Source organism: Antechinus flavipes, chromosome 3 (assembly GCF_016432865.1).
Source record: "Antechinus flavipes isolate AdamAnt ecotype Samford, QLD, Australia chromosome 3, AdamAnt_v2, whole genome shotgun sequence".
NCBI lineage: Eukaryota > Metazoa > Chordata > Mammalia > Dasyuromorphia > Dasyuridae > Antechinus > Antechinus flavipes.
The window spans coordinates 427,878,549-427,900,902 of NC_067400.1; the positions used below are offsets into that span (position 1 = coordinate 427,878,549).

The window sequence follows — 22,354 nt, forward strand, 5'->3', positions numbered from 1 at the left end:
CTTCCTGTCTCCAATAATATAAAAAGACATGTGAAACAGTATTTCTCACACAAGTATAAGCCTGCTTACATATTATTGTCCTACTGTGGAAAATGGAGGTTGGAGAGGGACAAAATAATTAAAATTTCCTCTTATCTCACCTTCTCTGTATTTTGTTTATTTTTGCAGTTAATTAAGAAAGAGGGAGTTCTTTTTTACATACTGGTTTGACAAGACATAATTTAAACTTATGAAGCATTTCAAACTATCTCTGATAATCTTATATTTTATCACTTTTAATCATGAAAGTTATAATATTAAAACTTTTTTTCCTGTAGATCAAGAACAGAAGATGCCTGGGTTTTTGCAAAACACAATGCAATTCAAGCAATCGGCATTATGTCATTTGGTAAGTGAATAATTCAGATCTTTGTTCAAACCATAGGTACAGTGTAAAAGTACTTTGATTCATTTTTTAGATGTCTAGTACTTTAGCTTTCCTATTGCAGCAAGTGAATAAGTTTGAGCCCTAGTAAAATTATCTATTAGCCCTTCTTATTCACGTCCAAAATTTCTATTTATACATAAATCCCTTTCAAGCCCAAAAATTCTTTTATGATAATTTCTTAGCTTGGAAATTCAACAGTCATGATGTTCTTCCAAAGTTTTGGGTGATATTTGTTATTAGTTGCATAGTATTCTAAAACTACTCTCCTCATATCCCAAGATTATCCATGGAGACTAACAGGAAGAGGTATGAACTTCCATCTTTCCATCAGAGTATGGTTGTTGTCAGAGATGTCATGAAACTACACACACACACCTGGTGTGAGTAGGGGGTGCTGTGTTCCTAGAAGTGTAAAAGAGAGTTTCATTGGCCTACTTATAATTATTAGATTTATATTTGAACTCTATGATTATCTCCTTCTTTTCTGGAATGAAGAGGAGAACCTGGATCAAATGTGGAGTGTGTTTTAATAATGTTCTCATTATTTTCTATTATAGCATTCATCTGCCACCATAACAGCTTCTTAGTTTATAGTTCCCTGGAGGAACCCACAGTGGCTAAATGGTCTCATGTCATTCATGTGTCAATGGTGATTTCTGTATTTATCAGTGTGCTATTTGCGACTTCTGGTTACTTGACATTTACTGGCCACACACAAGGTATGGTAAGAAATTCAAATTTATATTTCATTGTTTTTCTAGCAGCATTTAACATTTTCTTATTTTTAATTTAACCTTTCACATATCTCTATGTACATCCTCTCCTTCCCTCCTTATTTGAGCAATAAGTATTAACTCTTTCATGCTGGTCGCCTATACCATGTGGCCTAAAACTCAACCTAACACTAAACTCATCCTATTTTCTCACAAATCTACCTCTTCTGGCTGCTTTGCACATTTTCCTCACTAGTTTCATTACTCTCCAATAACAAATGACTCTTTGAAACTTCCCACATCCTCCATTTAGGCACTAAGGCTTGTGGCTTTTTCTTTCCCCAGCATCTTTGTGCACTCTTTTCCATCACCTTGGCTTTATCCCCATAGTTAAGAACACACTTATTTCATGACTAGCTTCTTAGCCAGCTCCTCTGACCGTGGTGGGACTTTACCTCCAATTCATGCTACACACTGTGGGATTAATCTTTCTACAATCCAATTATCTTTATGTCAATTCCTTGCTCAAAAACCTTAAGTGGCTGCCATTGCCCAATGCTTAAAAATCAACTCCTTAGTTTTGCATGGGCCTGTGATTTCATTGCTAGTAGGGAACTCTCTGATGAGAAAACCCCATCAGTACAAATGAGCATTTTTGCAACAACTCAAAATCATAGAGAATTTCATAGAAACTAAGAGGTTAAATGACTTGTCCATAGTTACATAGCCAGTATGTGTCAAAGGTGGGATTTGAACTCGGTTCCTTCTAGCTTTGAGGCCAGCTTTCTATCTACTAACTTCACAAAAATAAAGAATAAAAGTTAAATAGAAGAATAATAAATGTATCATCAAAAAGCACAAACTAAATTTCATTTGTGATTCAACTATGATAGTCTCACCTGGCATCAGCACCTTCATCACCATGTTTAAACTATAGTTCCCCTGGCACCCAACAAGAATGCTGTTAAAAGTATGTTTAAAATCCCAGAATCACTAAATTTCAGAATGAGAAAGAAACTCAAAGGACATCTTAAATCCATAGATTGTGGTTCTGTCCTCCAAGGTCAATAGAGCTACTCTAATCAATCCCTCCAACCCCATGAAAGCTTTTCAATAGCTGATGGAAGATATTATATCAGGAATTAAAGGAATCATACATTATATTCTTAATGGGATTGACATTTAAAAGAAAAAATTCAGAGGTTGTTTTCCCTTCTTTTCCTCTTGGAATAACTAAATAGAGTATGCGATTTTAATCTAGTTTTCCATCTGGGCTGATTAAAACAAGGTGGCCAACTAATTTAAAAGCAGGAAAAACATTTTATGCTTAAAAGAACAGGCCCTGAATAACTATTCTTTTATCATTCCCCTCCCCTTTCCTGCCTTTTCCTCTGCATCCTCTTTTCTAAATTGTTCAGAGGTGATAATGCTGTCTCTTGAAAAGGCCTGTTTTGATGGAAATATATAATCACTAATTCAATTTTTAAGGTATAATATATCTATTCTGTCACTTTTCTTTGTACTAATTCCATATAATGTTGTCTGTGGAAGCTTGTATCTTTTTTTGTTGTTGTTAACATAATTATAATGTCTGAAATTCCTCCCCATGGTACAGAGACTGTGCTTAGATCTTGTAATGTGGTATTCAGGAAATGTAGGTCTCCAGATGTCCATCTTTCCACTTCCTTTGAGGGCTGTCCTTGTTCTGAGAATAACACTTCAAAGGAAAACTTGTTTATTTTAACCTAAGATTTTTCCTTCTATTATTAATTGAATAATGAGAAGTAAAGAATATAAGGATATTTTGTTAAGTTAATTCCAGAGTTCTCCAATATTGTTTTTTTTTCTCTATTTAAATTAAAATTTATTTTTAATTAGCAAAAATTCATTTTCTTTCCTTTCCCAGAGAAAAAAAATAAAACAACCCTTGTAACAAATATGTCTTGTTCAGCAAAATAAATTCTCACATAAAATCTCAGCATTCTTCATCATTGAACTTTCTGGAGGTATAATGAGTCCTTGTATCAATCAGGGAATCCACCAATCACCTCCTAAAAGAAAGCCCAAAATGAAACTTCAAGGAATGTCATAGTCAAAATCCAGAGCTCCCCAAATCCAGAGCTCCTAAGTCAAAGGAAAATTATTGCAAGCAGCCAGGAACACCTCCAAGACAGCTTTCAAAAGTAATTTGTAGTTAGGCCACCAAAAATGAATGGTGAGAACAAGATAAGAGTATCCTCCTGATAACTCAGTTCTGAGGTGGAATAATAATTTGTGTCTCAGTAAATAATTTAGCAATGGTTTTGCTTAGATCTCTGAAACTGGACAAAATCTCATGTTTGTTCCAAATGATTTTTTAAAAACTGAAAATGTGAAGTTTTAGGTAATATCATACTGATTTAGAAATATTTTTATTTTCTCAATTATCAGGCATTTTTCCACCTCCTATCTCTCCTACCCCACTAGGGGCAGGGAGAATTTATAAGAATAAGTATAGTAAAGCAAAACAAATTCCTGCTTTGGCCATATCCAAAAATGTATGTCTCACCTTTATGATTTCTGGCATGAGGTAGACACTATTCTTTTTTTTTTTTCTTATAGCTTTTTATTTAAAAATTATATGCATGGGTAATTTTACAGCATTGACAATTGCCAAACCTTTTGTTCCAATTTTTCCCCTCCTTTCCCCATCCTCTCCCCAAGATGGCAGGTTGACCAATACATATTAAATATGTTAAAGTATAAATCAAATACAATATAAGTATACATGGGTAGACATTCTTAATTATCACTCCTCTAGAATCATGTAGATAATTGCATCAGAATTGTTAAGTCTTTCAAAATTGTTAATTTATTACAATATTTAGGTTCTGGTAAATTATTCTTCTGGTTCTATTTACTTTAGTCTGTGTCAGTTCATACAAATCTTCTTAGGTTTATTGAGTTATTAAATTCTTCAATTTTATGTTATTCCCCAGGAGATTTGTTTGAAAATTATTGCAGAAATGATGACCTAATTAACTTTGGTCGATTTTGTTATGGAATCACTGTCATTTTGACTTATCCAATTGAATGTTTTGTGACCAGAGAGGTGAGCATTTATTTTCCAAATATCAGTTTTGCATATGTAATTTCTTTTCTGACTTGATATTAGAATAAATTTTGTACATATATACATTTAAGACAGGTTTTACCACTCACATTTTTCACATTTACCATTCACATTTTCTTTTAAATGCTCAGTAAAAAGACTTAAGGAAAAGTTATCTTTTTTGAAATTCTAGAGCTGAAAGAGCTCTTAAAATCATCTCAACCCCCTTTGTTATTTCATATATAAAGACCTAAAGAATGAAAGGTTAAATAACTTTTCCAAGGCTAATTAGTAACAGGATTATAACTAGACTTGACACTCTCTGAGCAGTATTCATTCTACTAACTAGCCAATACAGCTGCCCATTCAGAGATTTATGAGAAACTTTCACAAACAGAATTTGTAAATCTTGGTTAGACTTGAGTTTATATTAACATAAGGTCAAATATTTATATAAGTGCATTCCAAGGTTTTTCCTGGTATTTGGTACAGACTAACTGAATTGTAAAAAATAAAGCCATATCCAAACTTTTTTTCATAATTTTTGCTACTTAGATTTTTCTTTCCCCACAGTCAACTCTATTTAAACACAGAAGTATCATGGAACAGAATCCCCTCAGTAAAATTGTGTGTGTGTGTGTGAATATTTTATTCTTTCTTGAATCCCTAAATTTTAAATTAAAACCTTTAGTTCTGCCCTTATACAGATGCATATAATTTTACATTTCATTAATATCTCCTTACTTATCTCTGTGGCAACCATTATAAAATCCCACCCAATTTGATTTGAGAAATTAAAGGAGATCTACATTAAGATGGGAAGGGAAGGAGTAAAATAAGTGTTTTGATTCTTACAATAAGGAAGTAGGAACGTGTGGCTTTCAGATGGTCTATCATTCTGTCCATTAAAAATCCTTTTACATTTATTTTTAGTTTAATATAACTGATTCACAGTGAGCTTTTCAAAAATCACACTAAGAAGACCCTTAGAATTAGGAGCCTATTCCTAGAGACTATTTACGCAGTGTGAATAGGGTGAAGTTATTCACAGGGTGAATAGGTCTAATATTTTAAGTGAACAGTTTAAAGATTAAGCAGAATGTCCCACTTAACATGCTCTAGATGACAAGAAGATATTTTAGGGAAAAGGTGGAGGAGTTTGGTCCAGATCTATGATTTCCTTAAAAGAGGATATTCTAGGTTTGGAAACTCCCCCAAACTGTGTAGATTGGCAACTTATATAGGATCATACATGTACAAGAAGCACAATTTGAGAGAAAGGTATGATCCTCTTTCTACTATATATCATGTTATTTTTTAGGCAGGTATTTCAAATACTGCAATCATGGGCCAGAAATATCGTAAATATGCAATTCAAAACAGTACTTATACTCTTTTTGCTTTATTTTCTTTTCCAATTAAATATTCTCTCCTCCTTACTCTTCACTCCCATCTCAAAATAAAAAGAAAAAAAAGGAAAATAAAGAAAAGAAAAAAAGAAAATAAAGAAAATAAAAAGAAAATCCTTGTAACAGAAAGGTAGAGTCAAACAAAACAAATATCTCTATTTTCCATGTCCAAAAATGGTAGTCTCATTTTTTATCCTGAGTCTATCTCATCTCCATCAGGAGATGGGCACCATAGAGCTTCCAGAATTATAATCATTGCATTGATCAGACATTATCTTTCAAAGTTGCTTGTCTTTATAATAATGTTATGTTATTGTATATTTGTTCTCCTAGATAATCTTACTCCATCTTGCATCAGTTTATACAGGATTTTCTGAACCCATCCTTTTTATCATTTTTTACAGCACAATAGTATTACTTTATATTCATATAATTTAATTGTTGAGCCATTCTCCCATGATGGGAATTCTCTTACTTAGTTTTCAGTTCTTTGTATTCAAAAAAGAGTTGCCCTAAACATTTTGTATATATTTTTGTGTGTGTGTGTGTATATATATAAACATTTTGTATATGTATGTATATGTGTATATATATATATATATTTGTATATATGTTGTATATTTTGTATATATTTGTATATATTTTGTATTTTGTATATATGTAAATATTATGTATATATATAGCATTTGTATATATAGGTAACTTTTCTTATTTCTTTGATATCTTTGAGATTTAGATCTAGGAGATATATTAATGGATCCATGGGTATGCTTATTTTAAGGACTTTTTTGCAGATCATTCTGAACTGATTTCTAAAATAATTGATTTTGCAGATTTCATTCTTTATATGTACTAATAAGTGGCCTTTTTGTGAGGTTGTGAATACTCCAACTCAGAGGCTTAAATGTGAGTTCTTGTTCTTATAGTAGAAGAGGAAAGATATAAGGATTGACTTTGATGTAAGGATTGACTTTGATTTAAGCAATGAAGGTATAGGAATCTTCTTGTTTTATTTCTTCTCCAACTCTAAATCAAGTTCAAATCTAGTTTTCAGAACAAAACTGATGCAATATGCACACCTTGTTTAACTGTGGGTGCTAGGTATTAACTGTTCAAATTAGTTTTGCATTTTGTAGTATTTAGAACTGGATATTGGTTGTTGTTGTTGTTTTTTTTTCTGTTTCTAAGTACCATGCCTAGAAGAGTAATGAAATTAAAAACTCTGCAATGAAAATAGTGATTAAATAAAAAATATCTTCATTTTTTTTCATCTTTCCTCTTTCTTTTTATTCTCACTTTCATACATACATAAGCAAATACAGATACTAAAACACACACACACACACACACACACACACACACACACATACACCCCACATAGCATGAGCTCAACAAGGATTATTCAAAGGCAGAGTAAAGAGCATGCAGGGTATTATTTGAGGGTTGCTTAAATGTCCGTCAGTCTTAAAATAACTCCTTTACCACTGTTAGAATGTTGAACTTTCTATCAGTATAATTATTTTGTCAAGACCTTTTGAGGATGTGTATTTTAATTGGGTTAAGGCATTATGTAGGTTTTTTTAATTTGGTTTAGTTTGGGACAGACTTATGACTTCATCTACTTAGGGAACTCATGGTATAAAAAATATCATCTATACTGGTACAAGTTGGAAACCCATCTGTAACTTAGAATCCTAAACAATTACCTGAATTACTGAGAGACTGTGATTTTCCCAGAGATGTTTAATCAGTATACATTAGAGACAGAACTTGAAATTAATTCCATATCCACAAGACCATGCTATATTATATCATTTGGGAGAAATGACTTATCTAGATAACACAGAAAAAATTATTTGCATCTTTCAACCATTCTGTAATTTAGTATTCTAAATATTTCACCATTCTTGTTTTTTATTTATTCAATTTAGCAAAACTTTATTGTGTACCTTCCATAAAATACTTTGTTAGGTCTTGTACACACAAAGAAAAAATAACAGTCCCTCCAGAACATTATATGCTACTTAGTGGGATGCAAGAAGTAAATAGAGAAGTAAATGCTAGCTAATTTGAGAAGAGAAATTATACCAATAAGTAGGTTAAACTTTACCTGAGCCCCAAAGTAAGCTAAGGATTCTAATAAGTATAAGTACAGAGGGGGACACGTTTGAAGAATAAGGGAAAGCCTATGTGAAAGCACAAATAGATAAGCTTAGAAAAATAATTAATAAGCTACTGTCTGGCCTGACTGTATCTCTGCCTACATGAAGAGGAGTAATAGGAAATATGGTTCAAAAAAAGTAGTTAGTGATGAGATTGGGAAGGGCATTAAAAGAAAGCCTAATGAGTTTAAAAAATGTGTCTGTAAAGTAAGCAAGTTGGATTAGGTAATTTCTAACAATCTGGATTAATGATAATTAGATCAAAATGTCTAAATGATCATCTAACTAGATGATGCCTTTCAACTCAATGCATGGGCATCTGTGACTCCATGACTTTTTTCATGCTCTTCTTATCTTCCTTAAATGCCCTTCAACAACACTTTAGCCCCTTCACTTAAATATGAGCTCAAGTTCGACTTCTTTATACAAAGATTTTTGTGACTATTCTAGTTGACAGTATTATTGGATAGTAAGCTCTCTGATCACTTGAAGTACTCAAGAAGAGCCTCCATAAGCATTTGCTTATAGCAGATATTTCAGTATAGTAAGAGACCTAGTTACTTTAAAGGTTTCTTTGAAATTGCAAAATCTCTTATTCTAAAAACTCTATCCAAGTAATATGTACTAGAGAATCAGTCCTTCAGTCAAATAACAATCAGTTCCTCCTATGGACAGATACTGTGCTAACCATTTTAGCATTTTAATGTTATTTCATATGCTTCACCTTATTTTCCAGTATTACTTGTGAACTCTTAAGAGCAAAGTTGTGAAATCTCCTCAGAAATCTTTCAAATAAACCACCATCTGTCTACTTTATTTTAGTTATCAACCTGCATATATCCAGGGAAAAGGAACAAGATAGATCCTCAAGACCTTTTCCATCACAAGGATAGTTTATATCTTACCTTAATGCTAATATTCAGTTGCCTGTATGTCAATAATGTTTTTATCTCCTGAGCACAAAATGTAGCAATTAGCACTACTGGTCATATCAAGGATGTGTTTTGGAAAGAACTGAGACATCATGATTAAATTTTGATTTTGTCCTTAAAGAATTCACATACATACACACCAGATTCATGTGTGTGTGTGTGTGTATAGACATATATATAGTGTCTAGTAGTATAGCACAAAAAGTATTCTATCCAACATTTATATACAATTCAATTTTTCTGGTAAGTTATTATAGGAAAATATTATTTGTTAGAAAGTAACATGTCAAAAAAAACTATGTATAAAGAAAAAATACATTGACATGAAATGGACTCTCAATTTTCTAAATCTTATCTTTTTTGACAGGTAATTGCCAATGTTTTCTTTGGTGGGAATCTTTCAAAAATTTCCCATGTTATGGTGACAACACTCATCATTATTATGGCCACACTAGTGTCACTGCTGGTTGATTGCCTTGGGATCGTTCTGGAGTTCAATGTAAGTATAATTAAATTATTTCTGTTTTCCATTCTGAAGAACAGAGCAGGTTTACATTCAACAAAGGATGTGTTCTACTTAAGATATGTTTTCAAGCTTCAATAAAACACATTGTGAAATATATATTGATTCCATGATTAATCATGTATAATATTCATAGTGCTTCCTATATGCTATTAAAATGTAACCTGACAGATTTTGAATTTTCTATACCAAGCAAAGACATATTCAGAGACAGTCACTTATCCCTCATATCCAATCAGTTGCCAAATTATATCTTTTTTTACCTCTATAACATTTTTCTGCTTGCACAGATTCTATCCCAGTTCAGATCCTTGTTCCCTCTAAGCTGGACTTTTGCAATAGTCTCTACATTTATTTCCTTACCTCATCTCTCTCTTTTCTCCAAGGCATCCTCCACAAAGATACCAAAGGATTTTTCCAAAAGTTATACATCTGATAATGTCTTTCCCTTATCCAGTAGATTCCAGTGTTTCTGATTTGTTTATAGGACCAAAGAGAAGCCTCTTTATTTTTAAAGGCTTTTATAACTTGATTCCAATCTACCTTTCCAAACCAATACTTTTATATATGTATTGTAGAATGTAAGCTCCTTGAGGGCAAGAACTATTTCCCTTTTTTTCTCTGCATCCCCAGTACCTGGCACATCATGAGTACTTAATAGAATGCTTGTTTGATGTATTAATTGCCATGTATGTAAAAGATAATTATCTATCCATATCACAGATCAATTATGTCATCAAACCTTGAACATTTTTCCTACAAAACTTCTCTTTCTTTATAAACCTAGAAGCAGTATATAAATTTGATTTATTCATGATCCCAATTTCATTATTTATTTTGTATTTAACAAGTGCTTCCTGTGTTTCAGGCACTATGTTAGACTCTAGAGTACAAAGGAAAAAAAAAATGAAACGGTTACTGCCCTCAAGATGCTTAAATTCTAATTTCAACAACAAAGCATGCTGTTGAAAGGAGAGCTATTGTTCACAGGCAATAGTATACTACAATGCTAGGTATTTGTAATATTTATGTTATGGTGGTATTTTTCATTGTATCCCCTCCAGGGTAAAAAAATCACCAAAAAAAAAATCATTAAAGTCAGATGTGCTGGCCATAAAAGATTATTCTTTTCAAATTCATGATAGTGGAAAATGAAAATCAGAATTCGAGGACCAACTAATAGTCTAGTCTGACCAGAATATATAGAATATGTAAAAAGGAATAATATAAAAAGACTAAAAATTTAAACTCGATCCAACTTGTCTGGAGCCTTCAATGCTAAACTAATGAGTTTGCTTTTTATTCTAGAGGCAATACTGATCTGATGAAAACTACTTTTCAAGACAATAGCATAGTCCCACCCATACTTTAGAAAATTTCTTTTGGCAGCTATGAAAGATAGATTGGACAGAGAGCCTAAAGGGAAGGAGAACAATTTAAGAGCTGTTAAACTAATACAGGTATTGAAATGATAAAATAAAAATACGTGTGTATTGGTAATATGAGTAAAAAGATGAAGTAATAGGGGAAAATGTTATGAAGTTTGAATCCAAAAGACTTGACAGTGACTTTGACAGAAGAAATACAGATGACTCCAAAGTTATAAATCTGGGATCCCCTCTGTGGAAATAAGGAAGCCAGGAGAAAGGATAGATAATAAGCTGCTAAGTTCAATTTTATACATATTGGGTTTGAAGGACCAGCAATCACATCTAAGGATGTGTCCATCCTGCAGAGATAAGAGACTGGAGAAATCCTATGTTCCACCCTATCTATTAAAATTTATTTACCATTATTTTTCAGCTTGTACCTTCAATTCTAGTCTCCTCCCTGTGCCATAGAATGCCTTAGCATTGAACCTTTACTCAGGTTGGAATGTTGCTTCTCTCCCACTTATAGATCCAAATTACATTGCTGCTTCAAGATCACTTCAAGTTCAGTCTTCCTCTTTGAAATCAGATTGGCTAATATAATCCTTGCAAATTCCTATCATCCTTTTCTGAATTCATATCACCTTTTAATCTCTTTTGCCCATATTATTGTGTACTTGTTTTATACTATCAAGTTCAAAACCTTTTATAGGTGGGGAAATCACAGAATTTCAGAATTGGGTTGACCTCAGATACTGATCTCAGCTAACTCACACTAAAATAGGAGTATCCTTTAAGACTCAGCTTCTTAAACTGTGGTTCACAGCCCCATATGGAGTCTTGTAACTGAATTTGAAGGTAACAAATGATTATCAGTAAATATTTGATTTGTACATACCAACTTTATATACTTATATATCTTGAATCATGTAAAAATTTCTTGGTCCAAAAGAGGTTGCAAGTGGAAAGAATTTTAAAAACCCAGTTCTATGATACCTTAGACTAGTGGTTCTCTAGTTTCTGTTTGAAAACAAGTCATGAGGAAACCTACTGCCTCCACAAAGAGCCTATGCCACTTTTGGATAGTGCTACTTTTTTTACCTTTTTGGTATAATGGAAAGAGCATTAACTCTGTGGTCAAAAGGCTTGGATTTAAACCCTGTCTCTGACATTTCCAGCTTATATGATCTTGGGAAAATAAATCACTTAATCTTCAAATTTCCCCCCCTAAAAGAAGGTATTGGACTAGAAGTTCTCTGAGATCTATTCTTAGGGTGGTTATTTTTTGTTGTAGTTGTTGCTATTGTTTCTTTTAAGAATGTAGGATAATACAGTCATTAGAACACTGGATTTGGAATCAGGAAAAAAAATTCAAATCCCATCTCTGCCAATGGCTAGATGATATTAAGCAAGTCTCTAATTTCTCTGTTACTTAATTTCTTTTCTTTAAGATGAAGAGATTGGATTTGATGGCCTGTAAACTCTTTTCAAGCTTTAAATATATTATCCTATGATCCTTCCATCTGGATCCCTCCATATCCCTATGATCTTTCTCTGCAACTTCCACCCACTCCTCCCATTTCCACTTTCTGAAACCAAGTGCCGTAAATCTAATCCCCCTTCTACACAACAGTCCTTTAAATATTTAAAAACAGCAGTCTTTCCCCACCCCATGTAGAGGAAGCTAAACAGCCCCAGTCCTTTTGTAGATTTTCTGTCATAGGCTCTTCTGGACAAGTCACTCAACCCCACTTGCACACACACACACGCGCGCGCACACACACACACACACACACACACACACACACACACAGGGTTCTAGTTTATGAGGACCCCTTGATTTACCAGATGAACATTAAATCACTTTCTTCCCAGAGAACCTTCAGAGAGAGGAAGAAAGCATACAAGCCACATATCACATCTCCAAGGTATGGAATGAAAGCAACCTGACAGAGTGACATATGAATAGTTGGGGACACAGTAGGATAGCATGCTCCCAAGAATATACCTTAAAGGTTGGAGAACAACAAGGTGAACCATTTCCATCCATTAGCAGCATTGTCTTTATGATTTCAATACAGACCTATAGGAATCAAGAGAGTAAGAAATAAGACACACCATATTGAAGAAAAGGTTACTACTATCAGCAGAGGACCGGTGCCCAAGACACATTTATATCCCTGATCCTCTCCCTAACAGTTGCTGTATCATTTTATATGCCAGCTTTGATTACCCCTGATGTTATGTCTTGTATTTTGCTTGACTCATAGTAAATACTTAATAAATCCATGTTGACTTTTCTGCTAAATTGGCAATGCAACTCAACTGCAAACATCTTGAGAGGAGAGTTTGACATATGTTATATTTCCTCTGTATATTCATACAAACTAGTAGAGAAATTAGCACATAGTATGGATAATTCTCTACTATTCTTCAGAAAAGTACACAGTCCAAAATTTATTTCTGCATCTTTTCAAGGGTAGAAGAACACATCTGGCATAGGAAAGCATAAATAACTTTAAAGCAATTGGGAACGATAGTGAAAGCATCTCATCATCTATATAGTAAATGATCAAAATGGTCACTTTTGGATCAATTATTTATTGATTTATGAAGGTCTCATTTGAGCTCATCTGTTTTTCATTAAATTGTTGTAATATTGTTACAAGAGGAATGAACATTTTTTAGGAAATTTCTCACTACTATACCCTATGTAGTATGTTTCTATGAGCTGAAATTCTACCTCAGGCATTTACTAGCTGTATGATTCTGGGCAAATCATTTAATCCTGTCTGCCTCAGTTTCCTCATCTGTAAAATGAGCTGAAAAAGGAAATGGCAAACCACCCCAGAGTCTTCACCAAGAAAACCCCAAATAGGATCATCGTTGGAGATGACTGAACAACAGTCAAACAGCTTTCTGTTTCTCCTTCAGAGCAAACAGACATTCCTAATGCTACAAAATCAATATATTCTAATTCTTTTAACCATAAAGCAAGTTCTTTATTTTACTGAACTTCTTTTTCTATAAAACCGGAAATATATTTCCACATCTAAAATCCTCCAAAAATTGGCAGCCTCTATGTACTAAGATAGTATGCTGATATTGTAATGTGTAGGAAGCCAGTCAGTATGAGTGGCAGAAATGAGGTCACTGATTGATAGGGATAACAAAAAAGATAGAAGATGTCTAAGATATGTACTCAAGTCTAAATAAGGTTTTATGATATGATTGGTGATAATAAGTCTCATGCCTACAAAAAAAATCAAGAAAAACATTTTACAGTTGATACTAAACTGAATAGTAGAAGACTAAAAGGGCTAGCTACATACATTTTCTTTTAGAAGACACAATGGACAGAAAACTGAGCTGGAGTCAGAAAGATCTACATTCAAATCTGGCCTCAGACATTAACCAGTTATGTTCTTGTTTGGGCAAGTCACTTAATATCTATTTGCCTCAGTTTCTTCAACTGTAAAAATGGTTTTAATCACAGTACTTACTTTTCAGGGTTTTTGTAAGGACCAAATGAGATGGTATTTGTAAAGCATTTAGCTTAGTACTTGGCATGAAGGAAAAGTTAGCTTTTTTTAAAGAATTAGTGTTATTTTAACTTTTTATAAGACTGTTCTCCTGAAACTAGGGTCACTTCTTCAGCTTGAGCTCCAAAGTATGCAATATATAACTTAATTCCTTTCTCTGTAAATTGTGTAAGTTTAAAAAATTCCATCCATTGAATTTATTGAAAAATGATACCTGCGGGTAGCCTGTGACAGTGGATTTGTGTTTAAGTGCCTAGAAAGGAAATAAAAATAGAACCTTAAAGGGAAAATGTTATTTTCACTAAAGAGCTGTAGTACTTTGGCAAACCTGTTTGATTACCATTGCTGAGCAGCTGTGGCAAACTGCAAATCTTACAAATGAGATACACACACAGTCTAAATTTTACAAAACCATAGTAACATTTACCAGCATTTCTATTTGTATTCCTTCACAAATACATGATTGCTCCTTCAGCTTGTCACACTTTTTTAAACCTCTTGCTTAAAGTACTATTTTAACCCTAAAGAAATTATATTCAACAAGGCATGTTGCATAGAGGAAGTGATAATACCATTCCAGCACTGCCCTTGCATTGGTGCTGTGATGCCATCATCTCCATAATTCCCCAAAGTAGGAAGGTAAAGAATTGAATGTTTCCACGCCCTACCCCGTGCATGGGACTGTAAGACAAGAGTCTTTTTTCCTTTTCTCAACTTCACCCCTCACTATAGAGTGCTGGTGCATACTCTTCAGCATTTTTTTTTTTTAGGTTTTATCACCTTTTCACCTGTTCTACAAAACTCAGAGATTCTGATTCACTGAAGAAGCTCTACTTTAGCTAATAATAATAATAAAAGACACTTAAATGAAAGGGGTCATGGAGATCTCACAGTAGATTCTTAATTCTGTCTTTGTTCTGATGCTCTGTTGAAGATATAGGATCACAGATTTTTGGTTTGGAAGCATGTCATTATATGTTAATCAACTTTTCATCTTCATCATTGAATCATAGATGGGGAGCAGGAAGAAACTTTAAAGGTCTACACCATCATTTTTTAAATGAGAAATGTCACAGCAAGTAAATGTCTAAGATACACATGTCTTCTGAATCCAAATTCAATGAGTCTTTCTCCAATTCTCTTTGGGAAGTATGATATAGTATGAGAAATCAGAAAAATGGAAAATTTTGTTGTTCTATTATTTCAATCATGTCTTAAATAAAATGCCCTTATTTTTGAGGGGGTTTTGGCAAAGAAATCAGTGTAGTGGTTTGCCATTTGTTCCTCCAGCTCATTTTACTTATGAGGAAACTGAGGAAAACAAGGTTAAGGGTCACAGAGCTAGTAAGTGTCAAAGGCTATATTTGAACTCAGGAACAAGAGTCTTCCTGACTTCAGGTCTGAATAACCTAACTGCCCTAATCTAAAGGTAGACATCATTTAATTAAGTTGTAAAATAGTCTCACCCAAACAATTTTTTAAAAGCAGTACCCAAGCAAGATAATGTAGCTCTGAGTGAATCTGAAATACTGAGCTTATTTTGGCACATATAATTAAATGGAAGAGAACTGAGATTAAAAAAAAAAAAGCAATATGATTAAAGGAATCAAAGGAGATTGAATTTACTATAATATTAAAATCATTACATTATTTAGTTATCTAATAATCAAAATTGGATTAATAACGAGAATCATTTGGCCCAATGCGAAAGGAATTAAAAGGATAAAATTAGGGGAAAAATTAATTTGAGCTTGAGTGGTAGTTCAGGGAACATGACTCATATAGATTTGTTATATTATTTGTAGCCAAAATGAAGTGGCAGAATTTTTACTTGCCATGTATAAAAGATCACATCCTACTGTAAAAGTGTTAGCAGTTGAATTTGATGTTTCATTAACAGGATGGTAAAATATTAGACCTTTACAGGCCCTTGCCTTATTTCTCTGTTGTATAACATATAATGACATGCTTCCAAAAGCAGACATAGCGTCCTCAATTTAAAAGAGTACAATTTTCCAAAGCAAAGAAAATGATAATGGCTATGCTGTCAATGTTGACATCTATCTCAGACTTGTCATCATTCTGGTATAATTCTCAGGGCTAACTCCCAATGACTATAGGCTTTTGAACATCCTGAAACAGGAATCTTGCATTTAGACACAACATTTGACCAGACTTCCTCCAGTCCAAACATTGACTTTATTTCTAACAATTAGATTGCTTCCAAATAACTTCTTTCTCAGTTGTGAGAGGCATAAAATAAACAGAATGATCACTGGTTTGCCCTGCCCAGCACATTGGCATTAGAACAGTTCCAAAATTCTGGATAGCCAGAGCTCCTTAAGGAATGTTGTCAGCTTTATGCCTTAGAAGTACTTCCACACCTCTATGGTTCTAGATGAATAAGTGTCATATATATTTATCATTGCCAAGAAATAGGTTTTTTGAATAGTACAGTATAGTCTTTCTATATTTGCATTTGATATGTTTCAAATGAGCCTTTAATTCAAGGCAATAAAATAGTAACATTTATTTCATAGGAAATAGGGGTTAAGCTAGTTTATAATCTTCTATAATATACCCAAATATAGTTAGTCAGCTCCTCATTACATAGCCAAAATCTGCACAGTTCACTGATGCATTCAAACCTGGTTCAGTTAAAACAAATCTTTTTTTGTACTCTATGTCAGTTACCAGTCAGTCATTTTACAATTAGATTTTCTAAATGGAAACCATCAAGAGACTTCTAGTGTTTTTTAATTAGAATGCATTTATATAGTTTTTATGGTGTTATCTCATTCCCAAAGAGGATTATTAAATCCTATTCAATGCCTGTTCTGCTCTCCCAATTTCTTCCCCAAACTGCAGGGGGATGCCAAGTGGTACAATGGATAGGGCACTGGACCCAACCTGAGTTCAAATCCAGTCTCAGACACTTAACTAGCTGTATGTCCCTGGTCAGGGTACTTAACCCTGTTTGCCTCAGTTTCTTCATCTGTAAAATGAGGTTAATAATAAAACTTACTTCCCAAGTTTGAGGGGCAGCTAGGTAGCAAGTGATAGGATTCTGGTCCAGGAGTCAGGAAGACTCATCTTCCTGAGTTCAAATCTGGCCTCAGACACTTAACTCAGACCCTGGGCAAGTCATTTGATCCTTTTTGCCTCAGTTTCCTCATCTGTAAAATGAGCTGGAGAAGGAATTGGCAAACCACAATCATATCTTTGCTAAGAAAACCCTAAATGAGATCATGGAGAGTCAGACATGACTAAACAACAAACCCAAGGTAGTTGTAAGAATCAAATGAAAAAAATATTTGTAATGCTTAGCACAGTGTCGATATATATATATATATATAAATGCTTGGTTCCTTCCTTCCTTAATCCTGTTTCAATTCAGTTCAATATCTCCAAGTACCAGGGATACAAAGACAAGAATGAAATAGTTTCTGCCTTCAAGGAGTCTGAATTCTGCTAGAAGTAGTTTTCTATCTGCCTTAAGCCTATCAGAAACTTTGTAAAATAGTAACTGCAGATATTATCTCCATTCAACATATGAGATTCAGTGAGGTTGAATAACTTACTGCTATTAAACAGCTAGAAAGTATCAAAGGCAGAATTTGAACCCAAGTCTTCCTGACTCAAACAACAGCATTAAACTGAATGCCTTTCTTATTCAGAATCTCCCAAATTCCAAAACCATAGTGCCACTGTATTTTCTGTTCCCTTTTGCCATTTTAATTGGCATTATGGCTCATTATATAATTTTGTAAACTATAATTGCCCATGTTCTTTTTTCCAAAGTATTTTTAAGGGTAGCAAAATACCAGATGACATCACTAAATGTGGGAAAGGGTGCTTCTATTAAAGCTATTCTATAGATGTCAATTGTTTCTTTATCATATTCATAAGATTTGCCTTTATAAGTGTTATCAAAGACAAAGTATGGCAGCACCAGAAAAAAAAAAAAAAGCAAATACTAAAAACTTTAAAATATTGCTTTTATGAAAAAAATTGCCTATGGATCGATCCAATTAAATCCAACAACCTTCTATGTGTTCATTAGTTGTGTGCCCTGAAAGGCATTAGGTTATATACATATATATATATATATATATATATATATAATATATATATATATATATATATGTATATATATATATATTAGCAAGCCTTTAAGTTAAAAGCTTCTAGTATGTCTTTATTATACTACAGAAGATGGTCAATAGCATCTATAATGGAAAAGGGGAAAGTGAATTTTAGCAATAGGTAGAATAGCCAAGTCCCTCTTCCTTAATTATATATTTTATCTTTTAGAACTCTGTTTCAAATCTGAAGCTTTTCCCCTTGGTTGAATTTATTTATATGCTAATCTGGTGATTAACCAGGCTATTTAGGCCCTCATGTCTATTTGCAAAGGTAAATCAGGGTGTTTGGTTTTACTCAAAGAAGGGTTAAGACACTATTTATTGCTAAGTACATTTAGAGTGATAGTTTTCCTGTTTTTATTTTCATAGATATACCCTTAAATTTACACTGAGGAGGCTTCCTGAGCAGAAAGGATAAATTATGCTTCCCAAAAAAGCTAATCTCATAACAACAAAGCTTTAGGCACTTTATTTTTCCCAATCTGTCAAGTTGTATAGAAAAATGACCATAGTGGAAAGTAATACATAACCAAAAATAAAGTTTTTAGAATTTGTCTAAAGTAAATCTTCATGCCTTATTTTGTTTGATAAATAGGATATTTGAACAAAACTGTGATATAAACACTTTTCTTAAAATAATTAGAACATTCATTTGCAAAAAAGCTTATTCAATATTCATAAGAAATATTCTTATTCTTAACTATATGTTTAAATAATAATAACCTAAGAAAATTGTCTACCTAAAATTTTGTGTTTTTATTTTTAAAAAGTCTTATAAGTAGAAATAACATTGGATTTAGGAATCAGGAAGCCTGTGTTCTAGATTTGTCACTGCCATTTCTCTGATGTTGGGTGGGTCACTTTCCATCTCTTTGAGATTCAGACCAAAGAAATGATTGAACAAGATTATCTCTGAAAGTTTTTTCTAGTTCCAATATTCTTTGGGTCTGTGATTGCAAAATCTTCTATTTATAAACATACCCTGAGTAAACCATAATTTCTAAATCCTTTGACATTTTCTCTTCTTTCTGATTCAGTTTCAAGTCATTAAATAAGGTTTAAAGAACCATTACAAACACTTTTTTGTTTGTTAACTGTCTGGGAAAAAATGTGTGTGTTCTGCCAAATTACCTTGTTTCTTCTCATTTCTAACTCACAGGGTGTCCTCTGTGCAGCTCCACTTGTTTTTATTATCCCCTCGGCTTGTTATCTGAAGCTCTCTGAAGAAAGATGGATCCACCCAGATAAAATTATGTCCAGCGTGATGCTTCTTAATGGTGTGGTTGTGATGGTAGTTGGATTCATCATGGCAGTTCTGCATCCCCAAGATTGCAGCCATGGACAGGAAATGCCCTATTGCTTTTCTACAAATTCCTCTTTCTTCAATACCTCATCTTCTCATCAAACAACACAACCTCCTGTTTTGAATATCAGTATTTTCTAGTGATTTAGTTGCTAATAAAAATGTGATAATGTTATATTTTTATGTGACGTATAAATTTTGAGTTGTGTAATTGTATTCTGCTCTGTTCTTTCTTACTCTTATTTTAGGAGATACCTTTGATACCCCAGCCTTTATTCAAATTTCATTTTCTTTTCTATTATGAGACCATGCCAGTAATTTGAAGAAGAAAACTTGATTTTTTTTATAGTAGGTCACAAGTCTTAGAATGATTATTAAAGATAGAATAAGAACAAGACTTTAAAATCTACTAACTCCTCTCAAATTATATTTTCCTCCACCTAATATGTGAGCTAATACAATGCTCTCTGAAATGGAATGGAATGTAAGATTGCAATTCTTTACATCATCATTTAAAATTTTCAAGATCTAGTCTTTAGAAGGAAAGGAAAAAAAAAGCAAAGGCCAACAAAGATATATCTACATTGAAAGTAGATAAGATGGAAATACCCACTATTACACCTCCTTTTCAGTAAACTGATAAAATAAACTAACTACCTGTTCTATTTTGTGTCTTTCTAGAACATGAATATCTTTTCTGCCAGACCTCTCTTCTTCCTAACTTTCTTATGACTGTTAAGGTTTCCATTATCCTCCTTGTCACCCAAATTTGAAAGCTGGAGTTCATTCTCCTTCATTCCTCACATTTGTCCCCTGTCTGATCTGTTCTAATGAACCGTCAATTTTACTTTTTGTAACATGTTTGATCTGTTCTTTTCTATAACACACTTGTCTCATACAGGTCCTTAGGCCTGAATTACTGCAATAGCCTTCTGTTTTGTTAGTCTTGCCTCGTCTTTTCCCTGTAATCCATCCTCTACTCACCTATTAAAGTGACTTTCCCAAAGTACGGGTCTGACTATGTGTTATATTAATGTTATATGATTTTTAAGAGAAGTTCGAATCCGCTTTTATAAATGATGCTCTCAGGCTCATTTAAAGTAAAGGTAAAATTTAATTATACAATGCACAGGATAGGATGCTTGCAATAACAACACATACAGCAAATAATACATAAGAGGCAAAGAATAATAAGGATTATGATTAGAATAGCAGAGAAAGAGAGAGAATACATTACTCAGTACGATCGAGGGAGCTTCAACTCTAATTGGACGGCTGGGAAGGCCCCGATATTTCAGCCTGTGAGTCTCGATCGGGAAAGTCCTAGGCAGATCGTCATCTCCATAGGTGAGGCTTCAAAGTGGAGAATGCTTTGCCCACTCTTTATAGGGGTCCAAACAAAGAAGGCTTTGGGCCAAATGAAGACCTCATCTAAGACAAGGACGCACCAACTAGGGCTCCAGGTGGTTATAATCAAATGTTGCATTGATAAGGGGGCCAGTCCTTATCAACAGCAACAGTTCCAAGGAGTGGCAAGTTCCTGGAATCATATAATTGGAGCTAAAACACCGGTGGTACATGCCTGTCTTATAGATTAAAAAGTAAAGAGTTGAAATATATGTTCTTATGGGTCAAGGAACGGTCAGGTTTTCATAGGAGAAGGAGTTAAAATATATGCTCTTGGGGTGAGAGAGTAGTCAAGTCCTCACAGGGGGAGTCACATCCTTCCTCGATTGGGTTCTCATGGTTTACATGGGAATTAGGTTCATATGGGGAAAGTCACGTCCTTATAATGATTTGAAATGAACTTACTACTAATAAGGAGATTTCTTATTCACTATGTCACTCTCCCATTCAACAAATTCCAGTGGTTCCCTATCACCTCTAGAACCAAAGACAAAATCCTGTTTGGCATTCAAAATCCTTCTTACTTCCTCCCTCTCCCATTTCAACCCTTGCAGTCATTTTAGAACTTACTGGCCCCCCCAAATGCTTAGTGATCCAATAATATTGCTCTCTTTTTTGTCCTACAACTAGACACTCTGAGTACTTTCAGGGACTCTACTATGTGACTTGAGTCCTCTTCCCTCATTATCTCTGCCTCCTATGTTCCCTAGCTTCTTTCAAGTCCAAACAAAAATCCTACTTTCTACAAAAAGTCTTTCCTGATTTCCTTCAATGCTAGTGACTTCCCTTTGTATGTAAGTCCCAATTTATCTTTTATGTAACTTGTTTGTACATAGTTCCTTACATACTGTCTTCTTCATTAAACTGTGAGTTCCATTGGAGCAAGGCTGTCATTTGCTCTTCTTATTGCCAGAGCTTAGTATTGTCTCGGTTACAAAATAGAGCTTAATGTTTATTGACTGAATAATTACTATTATTTGGGGGGAAACAATAATTTCAAAACATTTAAAATTCTGTGCTGGCGTTTTTAAGTTCCCAGTATCTGGTAACATTGATAAATGATTTTTTTTTCTTTAATTAGACATTAATTTATAGATATTAATAAAGCATTAATAAGATATTATTCCCTGATGATATGAGTCAGCTTTCCTGTTTGTATTAGTGATATTACCATTCTTCCAGTTATCAAGGCTCAAAAACTTGGGGTCATTTTTTAAATCCTTTTATCTGTTTTTCCCCCACACCCATGTCATCATGCCTAATTCTTCCTTTTAAATCTTTCTCATATCCATACCTTCCTTAATTCCATTGCTTCAAACTAACTTTAGGC

General features: G+C 33.5%; 1 protein-coding gene across 1 annotated transcript in view; it reads left to right on the forward strand.

Moving 5' to 3' along the window:
- Nucleotides 1-20,624, forward strand: part of SLC38A11 (solute carrier family 38 member 11) — a 66,197-nt gene extending 45,573 nt beyond the window's left edge. The window contains exons 8-12 of the mRNA XM_051986249.1: nt 318-388; nt 985-1,146; nt 4,119-4,231; nt 9,102-9,233; nt 19,474-20,624. Coding sequence (XP_051842209.1) covers nt 318-388; nt 985-1,146; nt 4,119-4,231; nt 9,102-9,233; nt 19,474-19,758 — 763 coding nt within the window. The 3' untranslated portion in view covers nt 19,759-20,624. The remainder of the gene's footprint in view (nt 1-317; nt 389-984; nt 1,147-4,118; nt 4,232-9,101; nt 9,234-19,473) is intronic.
- The last annotated feature ends 1,730 nt before the right edge of the window (nt 20,625-22,354 follow it).